Source organism: Cynoglossus semilaevis, chromosome 17, assembly GCF_000523025.1.
Source record: "Cynoglossus semilaevis isolate Cse_v1.0 chromosome 17, Cse_v1.0, whole genome shotgun sequence".
NCBI classification, from domain to species: domain Eukaryota; kingdom Metazoa; phylum Chordata; class Actinopteri; order Pleuronectiformes; family Cynoglossidae; genus Cynoglossus; species Cynoglossus semilaevis.
In genome coordinates, this window is record NC_024323.1 from 6,049,386 (window position 1) to 6,059,648 (window position 10,263).

The 10,263-nt window shown below is 39.3% G+C and overlaps 3 protein-coding genes across 6 annotated transcripts in view; 2 read left to right on the forward strand and 1 right to left on the reverse strand.

Annotated features, from left to right (window-relative positions):
• The window catches only part of adgre5a (adhesion G protein-coupled receptor E5a), a 9,119-nt gene extending 7,155 nt beyond the window's left edge, over window positions 1-1,964 (forward strand). For all 4 annotated transcript variants that reach the window (XM_025064167.1, XM_025064169.1, XM_008329581.3 and 1 more), the window contains 3 exons: window positions 183-351; window positions 425-514; window positions 681-1,964. In XM_025064167.1, coding sequence (XP_024919935.1) covers window positions 183-351; window positions 425-514; window positions 681-737 — 316 coding nt within the window. In that variant the 3' untranslated portion in view covers window positions 738-1,964. The remainder of the gene's footprint in view (window positions 1-182; window positions 352-424; window positions 515-680) is intronic.
• Window positions 1,965-2,781: 817 nt separating this feature from the next.
• On the forward strand, window positions 2,782-8,056 carry slc27a1a (solute carrier family 27 member 1a). Its single transcript, XM_008329576.3, has 14 exons — window positions 2,782-2,929; window positions 3,041-3,166; window positions 3,389-3,556; window positions 3,651-4,045; window positions 4,126-4,293; window positions 4,640-4,709; window positions 4,801-4,892; window positions 4,976-5,085; window positions 5,186-5,395; window positions 5,480-5,606; window positions 5,980-6,117; window positions 6,292-6,456; window positions 6,811-6,957; window positions 7,067-8,056. Exons 3-14 carry the CDS (start codon window positions 3,390-3,392, stop codon window positions 7,222-7,224), a joined length of 1,947 nt encoding a protein of 648 aa, XP_008327798.1. The 5' UTR covers window positions 2,782-2,929; window positions 3,041-3,166; window position 3,389; the 3' UTR covers window positions 7,225-8,056.
• A 35-nt stretch (window positions 8,057-8,091) lies between these two features.
• Window positions 8,092-10,263, reverse strand: part of trim35-13 (tripartite motif containing 35-13) — a 3,682-nt gene continuing 1,510 nt past the window's right edge. Inside the window, exons 2-7 of the mRNA XM_025064175.1 lie at window positions 10,116-10,263; window positions 9,416-9,511; window positions 9,086-9,316; window positions 8,970-8,992; window positions 8,740-8,858; window positions 8,092-8,667 (exon numbers count right to left, since the gene is read on the reverse strand). The exon at window positions 10,116-10,263 is cut by the window's right edge and continues 33 nt beyond it. Coding sequence (XP_024919943.1) covers window positions 8,129-8,667; window positions 8,740-8,858; window positions 8,970-8,992; window positions 9,086-9,316; window positions 9,416-9,511; window positions 10,116-10,263 — 1,156 coding nt within the window. The 3' untranslated portion in view covers window positions 8,092-8,128. The remainder of the gene's footprint in view (window positions 8,668-8,739; window positions 8,859-8,969; window positions 8,993-9,085; window positions 9,317-9,415; window positions 9,512-10,115) is intronic.

The following is a 10,263-nucleotide window of genomic DNA, read 5'->3' on the forward strand; positions in this document are numbered from 1 at the left end:
TAATATATATATATATATATATATATTATTCAAGCTAAATTAAAGTAAGTCTATTTCTTATCTTATCTTCTTATCTTTCTTCATCTTAATAAATATAAACTGTGGAGTACTTTCTTATTCCGAAATGCGATTAGAGTTGTACATTAGTTTTACGGTCCCTGTGTCTGTGCTGCCACCTACAGGGCATTCACTATTACTGCAGTGGCTCAGCTGTGTGTCTTGGGCATCATGTGGATATTCGGATGTTTCCAGTTTGAGGAAGGCACCAAACCAATGTCTTACCTTTTCACCATTTTTGGCAGTTTTCAGGGATTTATGCTCTTTGTCATGCATTGTTTGCTTTCCAAACAGGTCAGTAGATTCCTTTCCCACATCTACTGCTTTTCTTTTTTTTTTATCTCATATTCTGGTGTCTTCATTTTAGGTCAGGGATGAATATGGCAAAGTTTTCTCCAGGCTGTGTGTACCTCAGAAGAAGAGTTACACAGAATTCAGCTACTCAAGCAAAGCAAATGTAAGAAAATAGAAAATATATATTGCAATTCCCACATTAAATTGATTTAATTTCATCGTTAGAGATACATTTTAACTATGAATGATTTTACTACTTTGTTGTTTGGTGATGACTGCATTCAAAGTGCACTGTGACCAGTGTTTTGTCTCTTTTCTGTCATCCTCAGCCATCTAAAAGCACCCAGGACACTGGACAGACTCAAATCCCAGGAGCTAATCACTGAAATTGGAATTAATTATATTTTCCGCTTTCTTATTTGTCACCAGTCCACAAATTTGCTTTACTGTCAATTGTTACTGTAAATCACATTTTGGGGATTTCTTTAACATAAGCTATGCTTTGAATGTTGGAGCTCTATACATAATTAATTGTTGTTATTGCAATACCAGGGGAATTTAATCATATTTACCTCAATAAATTATCTTTGTATGTCTATATTTTAAAAATAGCTAAAAGTGCAGGTAGACATCAGTGTCAGTCATCCCCAAAAAGAAGTTTGATTTATTAAGAGAGTGGCATGTTAAAATTTGAATGTCTAGCTTATATATTTTTATGCAAAAACATGACTATTACAGTGAGACATAATATTTCATAAACAGGTTACGGTTTTAGTGATGATTTTATAATAGGTTAAAACTTTTGTATGACATACTGTACATAATCTGATAGCATTTGTTTGTGAAACATTTGAGATTGTTTAATGTTGTTTACCTAGGAAGTATTCTTTTCAAAGGTATCTTGAAGCTTATCTGTCGTTACTGTGACTTTTTGTGTGTGTGATTTAATTGTTTATAAAGATTTAAAGCTAAAATATATACATATAATTGACTTTGACAAATTCATCTCCTCTTCTAAAATATTGTCAAAATGATGAATGATGTGGTATTTAAGTATTTTAAATATATCTAGTAGCCACCATCTTTTTTCTAGCACTTCTGTTTTACATTGTCTTTGCCAATGTTTTGGCACAAAATCAGATCACCAATGGTTTCAAAGAATTAACAATGGTCATGAACTGATATACAGCCTTTTGACTATAGACAACAGTGTTTAGTGAATCTGACAAATCAGGCAGACTGATTTGTCAGATACATTCTTCCACACTCAAATATATATACATACAAATAATTTGAATAGTAAGTGTGATATACATTTTCTAGTCTATTAGTGCACATGTACTCGTATCATCTCAGTCATACTACATAGACTATTTACCTGCTTTGCAAAATCCTAGGTAATAATGGCATTGATTTGGCAGACATCAAGTCCTCAAACAGTTGAAACAAACTGACTATTCTTCTTCAAACACCAATTCCTCTTTTAGTAAACTACTTGGAAGTATAGTTATGCAAGTGGTAAAAATCTGCGTTTTTTACTATATCAGTAGAATGCTGTAAATATTAAAGCCACAGTTGCCTGTTTGGTGTAATATAAACATTGACTTTTCATTCACATAATTTTTTTCTCTTCTTGTCTATCATTGTTTTGAAGACCCTGACTTCAAGAAAAAGATGGCTTTTTCAAGAGATGGCAGTCAGAGCTTTGATTTTATTGTTTTTTGCAAAAATGAAAAATCATGTCGTTTATTGGTGTGTTGCTGTGATCTTGTAATACACTTCCCCTTAATGGGAAAAAGCTAATTATACTATAAACTATAATTATACTGTAATTGCATTCTAAATAGTGTCTGAATGACCTTTTTGTTTTTAAAACGACAGTCTTCCATGAATTGATGTTAAAAGATCATAAACCAGGAGAAAAGGAGAAATTAATTACTTACCATTGTCTCTGTGGATTAAGGCTTGCTCCATCGTCAGTTTGTAGATGTCGTTTCCCATATTTTAAGTTGCAAATATCTGTAAAAAACAAGTAAAGACAAAACATTTAGACAGGAGGTTAAACCTCTGCAGGAAAAACACAAAAAAATACTTTCTCTGACCATTAAATTGCCGGAGTATTGTATTACATGGTTTATTTGTTAGAAAACATCTTCATAGTTAATCTTAACTAAAACAGACATACTTGTTCCACACGTTTGTTTCGTATTGTTCTCTTATATAATAAAAACAATTTTAAAAAATCAACAAATGCAAAAAATAATTAAAAGGCGTAAAGAATCTGGTATTCTGTGACCAACTATCAAGTTGTAGCCATCGGCAAGTCGAGTGGCAGGGTATAGGATTTCGTCCAATTAAAATTTAGAAAAGATTGATGAGCGCTAATCTTGACCAATAGTAGAACAACTCAACGAACAGGGTGGGTGGTGCTCCAACTGAACTGACTGCGTTCAATATGGAGTCCACTAAATAGCTTGAATTTAACTGCACTATACTTCTCCAATACATATTTCTTGTGGGCCCGGCGTCCAATGAAGTGTCGTCTGTGAAAGTCAACTTTTAGGACTCTACCGCACAGGTTTGACATATATTGGGAATATAACGTATGAGCAAACTGCAACTACTTACAACGAGAGCCGTGCTGGGGAGCGGCGAACCGCTGTAACTTGTCACTTTCGTGTTTGTTCAGAAGTCATTACACTGCCGGTGTCAGAGGACGACTTCACTACGTCATTTTCCGCTAAAGTAACAACTAGTGACGAACGGCGGGGTTAGTGGGTGAAAGGTGATATTTCTGCAGCCTGCTCACTCGTAGGTATGTTGGAGATTTGCTGTGCAAGTCAATGAAGCTGTTTCTATAACCTGAAACGACCTCTGTTTATAAGCATCGCCTAAATCACACACAACATTTCGGTAATAATATGTATCCGTTTGCATCTTAACCTGAGCTTGTGTGCACTAATTCGTATTTAAGACGAATTTCTTTTTTTTAAATCTTTGGGGTTTTTTCTACTTTTCCCTTTCATGGTATGACAAGAATGCACAATGCAGCAAGTGTCTCGGGCTCTTTGGGGTCTGTGGGACTGTTACGTTTCTTCGGGGTGTCCTGGTCCTGGAGTCTAGCTACAGGATTTGGGGTGTATCTGGCCATAAGAGGCTGGAAATTCATATATATTGCTGCTCGCACCGCCAAGAGAGACCTCAAGTAAGCAGAACATAACAGAATAAAGTTCTGAGAGTTGTGGTGCACTGTTTGTTTTCACCTTCCTCTTGTCTCCTTATCTTGCCCTTCTTGCTAGCGGCCTCTACATCCTGTTCAGAGTGAAGCTGGCCTTATGGCGTTACATACGAAATGGAAGCAACATTCCATCCATCTTTGCTCAGACAGTTAAACGTTACCCAAATAAACCAGCCCTCATCTATGAGGCAACAGGAGAAACCTGGACCTTCATGCAGCTGGACCAGCTTTCAAATGCAGTGGCCCACTGGGCCCGAGGTCAGGGTTGGGTGTCTGGGGATGTGGTAGCCATCTTCATGGAGAGCAGACCACTACAGGTGGCACTCTGGCTGGGATTTGCCAAGGTTGGGGTAGAGGCAGCACTTATCAACTTCAACCTACGCCAGGATTCTTTACTGCACTGTGTTGGTGTGTCAGAATCACGAGCAATTGTGTTTGGAGCTGAGCTCGCTGATGGTAAGAACATGTTTCCGTGCATTTGCTGGTTCATACAATGCATGAACTAACATGATCTTCTCTGTCTTTTCCTCTAACAGCCCTGTTGGAAGTCCGCTCCTCACTCCCCCAGTCTATGGTACGGTTCTGTACAGGAGAACTTGGTGCTGAGCAGATGATTGCTTTGAGTGCTCATCCACTGGATCCTATTTTGGCTGTTACATCCAGATATGCCCCTTCACCTTGCGTTCCCAGCAAAGGCATGAGCGGTGAGAACATGATCATTTTGTCCTGTTTGAGACTTTTACTCAAACAGTACATAGTTTCATTATTCATCTCTGTCCTTCCCTCTTTCTCTCATGCATCCCTTTTCTTGAATGTGTTTTGCTGACATATATGTGTCTTTTCTGCAAACATCTCACACTTTTTCACTTAATACTTTTTGAAACAGAATTGCATTATAAATTAGGTCTGACTTCTTGGGGCTTGAAAAATAAAGTTAAAAAAATTGAGTCTGGCTTTTCGACTAATTCTAATCCATTTTTTCCTGAAAATAATGTGGGGTTTTTGGTTCTGTTAAAAAAAAGGGCTACATTTCTCAATTCTCTTCTTCAGACCGCCTGTTTTATATATACACCTCTGGAACCACAGGACTGCCCAAGGCTGCCATCGTGATACACAGCCGGTATGTTTTCCTGAACACCTCACAAAAATGCAACACAGTGGAGACTTACAGTGATGAATGCTTGAGGACTTCCCTTCTGTTTTAATGACAGCTACTACAGAATTGCTGCTTTTGGGTTTCTTTCCTTTCGCCTACGCACTGATGACATTATTTATGACTGTCTGCCGCTCTATCACTCAGCAGGTGGGTGACAGTTGCCTCTAGTTCACCAGGGATTCCATTATTATGTACGTAGCATAACCAAAGTTTTTTTCCCTTCACTTCAGGTAATATCATGGGGGTTGGACAGTGTCTCCTCCACGGCCTCACAGTGGTAGTTAAAAAGAAGTTTTCTGCTAGCCGGTTTTGGGAAGATTGTATCAAATACAACTGCACTGTAAGAGCTTGGATAATAGTTTTTGAAAATGAAAAAAAAAGCAGCTGTTTAAAGTTCATTTTGAAGAGCTTGTTTCTTTTTTGTTTTTTATAAACTGCAGGTGGTGCAATATATCGGTGAAATCTGCCGCTACCTTCTCTCTCAACCTGTGCGGCCACAGGAGAAAGGCCACAAAGTTAGAGTGGCAGTAGGAAATGGGTTGCGGCCCAGTGTGTGGGAGGCTTTCACAGAACGGTTTGGCGTCGCACAGATTGGCGAGTTTTATGGAGCGACAGAGTGCAACTGTGGCATGGCCAACACAGATGGAAAGGTCAACAATCCAAGTGTTTTTAATTGTATACTCATTGACACGATGTATTTCCGATTAAATTTGAGTTGAATTTCCCTCTGTTAGGTCGGAGCCTGTGGATTCAACAGCCGTATTCTCCCTAATGTTTACCCCATTCGCCTGGTCAGAGTGAACGAGGACACGATGGAGCTTATTCGTGACAGCCGTGGTCTCTGCGTGCCTTGCCAACCTGGTATCTAATACAACAGTTACTTTTTTGCTGAAATGTAGTTGTGTTTCACACAGAGGAGTGAACATCTTGACCAGGTCAGGAACAGGAAACTCAGTAGGATTGTTCCTGTGCTTGATACAGTTGATATTTGCTTACTGTACGTTATGAACTGTGATAAATAATGGACATCAATTCTGGGCACAATACAATAGACAGAAAGGAAGTTGTGATTGTACTTTTAAAACTAAACTTCAAAGGTGGAGAGGTGAAATTTCATTGTAGCACGAAGCTGGACCATCTGCAGATCTCTGTCTTGTTCTTACACACTGAGTTCATGTTCATTTCAGAACACAACTAAAAGTCCAGTGAAACTTCATGGAGTTTGTTTTTGCAGGTGAACCAGGACTTCTGGTGGGACGTATCAACCAGCAGGATCCACTTCGGCGATTTGATGGTTATGCCAATCAGGAAGCAACAAGGAAGAAAATAGCTCACAATGTCTTCAAACTGAATGACTCGGCATACATATCAGGTTTCTTTTTTTAACACTAAATATAAGTAAAAATTCATTGCACTACCAAACTTGGCTTAGCAATCAGTACTCGTTTCAACAACACAGTCAGTCTTAACGTGTACTATATGATGAAGAACATTTCCCTAATTTAAATTCATCAGTTTTTTTTTTTGCCACCTACGTCTACTGCAGGTGATGTTCTGGTGATGGATGAGCTGGGTTACATGTACTTTCGGGATCGGAGCGGAGACACTTTCCGCTGGCGAGGGGAAAATGTGTCCACCACTGAGGTGGAGGGGATACTCAGCAATCTCCTGGGTCAGACGGATGTCGCAGTGTATGGTGTGACAGTGCCAGGTGACATTAGCTTCATGTTTCAGGCCTCATTTTGGGGTACAATTCCTGTTTTACCTTGAGTCCTACAAGAGAAAGTAAGCATGAGTCCTTCTACAGAAAAAAAAGGCTTTTTAAGAATTAATAGTTATAACAATATAATTTTGTTCTTTTGAACAGACATGAAATGTGAGGTTGAGGCCATAAACTATTGGATGCAAATAAATCCTGCAGCCTCATCGTATAACTGTGATACATAATTGTGTGGTAAACCTGTGTAGTAGTTCCAATCTTCAATGAGCCATTACACAGGGCAATGTTTACACAGAGCTATTGATTTTGACCCATTGAAAGATAACCATTATTGTAACTTACCAGGAGTGGAAGGAAAGGCCGGCATGGCTGCCATCGCAGACACAAATGGAAGATTCGACTGCAATGACTTCTTGCAGAAAATCCAACGAGCTCTTCCTCCATATGCTCGTCCTGTGTTCCTGAGAATCTCCCCACAAGTAGACACCACAGGTAGGTTAATGTGCAAACAAAGTTTATGAATATACCACTAGTCACTGAAGATATTGTCATGCAGTCATTCTTTCTTTGTCTCTCTCTCTCTCTCCACAATCCTGTGTAGGTACATTTAAAATTCAGAAAACCAGGCTGCAGAGGGAGGGATATGACCCACGTCTGACATCTGACCAGATCTACTTTTTGAACTCAAAAGCTCCACGTTATGAGGCAATAGATGAGGAGCTGTACAATGCTATAGTGGAGGGAAGGATATCTCTATGAAATGGAGGAGATAGGAAGTTGGCCAGGATGTCTTTATGAGACCAGTGGTCCAGAGGGAGGAGGAACGTGCTGGCTTTAGTCAGTCATGGCCCAACACCTGCCTGGTTAGGAAGTTGAAGAATCAAAGCTGAGAGAACAAATTATACACAGTAAATGGAGTTTTGTTACAGATGATGTTATAACACTGTATAGGTAACACACCAGGGTGAAATTTGAGGGCATTTATTTCTCATTTATAACTCATTTACACACAACCTCACAAATCTTTTGAGCCTCGCTGCACTCAGGGTGGGCATGACTTAGGAGCGTGATACGATCGTGTTTGTTAGGGCAGCACAGGTCGTATCATATGAACTTTGTTACAGGGAACTATTAATGTTAAACAAATGCTGCAAGATTTAATTCTGCGTAGGTGTAGGAAAAATTGTAATTTGAATTTAGTTAGTTACTACCATGTGTTTGACTCAAACTCTAAGACTGGAAGTTAACACAAATTTACATATGGTAACTTCATTAAACGCTAGCTATACAACTGTTTTATTACAATGGAAAACTAGTCCCACTTGTCAGATTCAAACACACCAGCATGGGTTTGAAAACACACATTAAACACGTGCCTTACATTTGAAGAGTCAGCCTGTGTTTATTTTTAATGCTTTTACTAAAGAGTTGTAATGAAAATGTAAATGCACAGTAGTGAAAATGTGCCATGCAAACTGTCTGTCTCTTATTTTAGATAGTACATCACATCAGTGTGGTGATGTTTTATGTTGTTTACAATATTTGATCTGCCAGATTTACTTGTTTTAACAGATTAAATATTTTTAAAACATTAATGTCTACCTTCCATTATTCATAGCCTTCTAAATCAAGTAATGTTGAGCTTTTTTTTGGCAAAGGTGAACTAATCATCTGTTGACAATGATATCCTCGTGGGGAGAATTCTCAGCGGGTGCTCCTTGCAGGCAGAGCAAAAGTAAGGAAAAGCTTTGGATGTCATGACATCCAAGAAAGTGTAGAGTGGTGTTCTTTCTCCGGGGTCATAAAAGGTCACCTTGCCCCGGTCCATATCTAAGACCACTCTCACCACTTCTGGCTTCCTACTCATGTTCAGCGGCTCCCACGGTGCTGTGCATGCTTTGTGTTCTCCATTTCTGAACCGTATAGTCCAGAATCCCTCTGCTGGTGTCAGCACATGTTTTCCCTTCCTGTTGATGGAGCTGCTGGCGACGCCCACCACCCAGTATGTGTTGTCTTTCACCTCCACTTCCCAGCTGTGGCGTCCGGAGGTGTAGCCCTCAGCAGCTAACATCTCAGCGCTGATGTCAAAGCGTTCTGGGTTGTCTGGTAGCTTGAAAATCTGGGTAGAGTTCTGCACCAGCGTGAGGTCAGGAGAGAGGATGAAGCAGCTCGCTGCTGTGTTCGGATCCACGACCACAGGATCTCGGAGAAGAGGAGGAAGTGTATGTTAATGAAACACCTGAAGGAAATCTAAACTTTTTTTTTTAAACTTACTGTATTTAACTATGCTCCTCATCTTTTCCCAAACATTGTATTTTAATGAGCCCAAGTGCTTTGCAACATCAATTAGAGCATCAGAAATCTTCTGAGGATCAGGAGAACTCCGCCAAGTCCTGAATAAGTAATTTAGAAGTTAACTGATTTGTGTCTGTTATTGAAAAAAAGAACACAATAATATTTAAAGAAGATAAATATATTGATTTAAAAGATGCTGTTATCCTTACCTCCTTATTGTTTCCTTGTAATTCTGGAAAGAAGGTGTAAATATTATTGTAAATTAATACAAATAAAGTAGTAGTCAAATAGGGACAATAATATCTGCAATATCCATCATGTTTACCTTAAGAAAGTGAATATCATGAGATGTCATTTCCTGCTCTGCTAGTTTTATGGTGTTGGACAGAGACATTATTTCAGTGTCAATCTCCTCAATCTTCTGGTTAATCATCAAGTTCTTTTGTTCCTTCTCTGCCTTTAAGGAAGAAAGTCTTGCAGCTTCCTGCTCTTTGAGGAAGCAATGCAGGGCTTCGAATTCTTCTACGATCTGTTTTTCAGAATGTAGCATTTGGTTCTAGAAAGAAACATAATGGATAGGTAATATTTACTGTCACACACACAACAATCTTGGTGCTTAACATATGATTCAGCAGTGATGAGATTGGGAATATACCTGTACATGTTCTGCCATTTCCTCACAGAAAGTTTTTTCCTGCTTGTACAGCTGTAATTTGTCTTTCAAAGGCTTTAATGCACTTTTCAGTTCCTCCTACAAAGGCAATGACAAAAACAAGGTCAGTCTGGCAGGGGGCCACGCTGTCAGTACAATGTGAGCTTTCAGCTGCCACTTTGTCTGCCACGGCTGCATTCCCTGCAAATGCAATGCTGCACGAGAAATTCCGCAGCAGATAGAGCAGTGAAATCCTCTGGGTATGCTATCAAGATGTGAATAAATAAAAAAATTAACCTGACTTTGTGCAGTTGGACAAATCAGGTAAAAATCACAACACCAAGTATCGCTGAGGATCCTTGTCTTAAAAAGGCAGTTAAGGACAGGAGCAGAATGAATGGAGCATCACAGAAACCTTGTGGGAGTCGAGTTTCAGTCTGCTTGCACCCCAACAGTAACCCACACCAAAAATATAAGCCTATTCTTAGAAAGTGAATAAAGTCTGCCAAACACCTCCACACCTATCAGCATGTCAGGCATTGGGAAATGTAGAAAGTTAGGAAAAATAAAATGACAGACGTAAATTCAGTACAACGGTTATAAACAACTATCAAGGGTGTATGGGCTGAGACTGGTGGAAAAGTGAGTACAGTGATGCAAATTTACACAACTCACATTACATGCAAAGGCACATTTTTTTTACCTTACAATCATGAGTACCTTCACCAATGGGATAAAGCCTGTGTCCTGAATGTGCAGCTGCTTTTCTACACACATCACAGATTGGTTCTAGGTCCTCCAGACAGAACAGTGTCAGCCTTTCTCCATGTTCTTTACAAGACCCTGGGTCA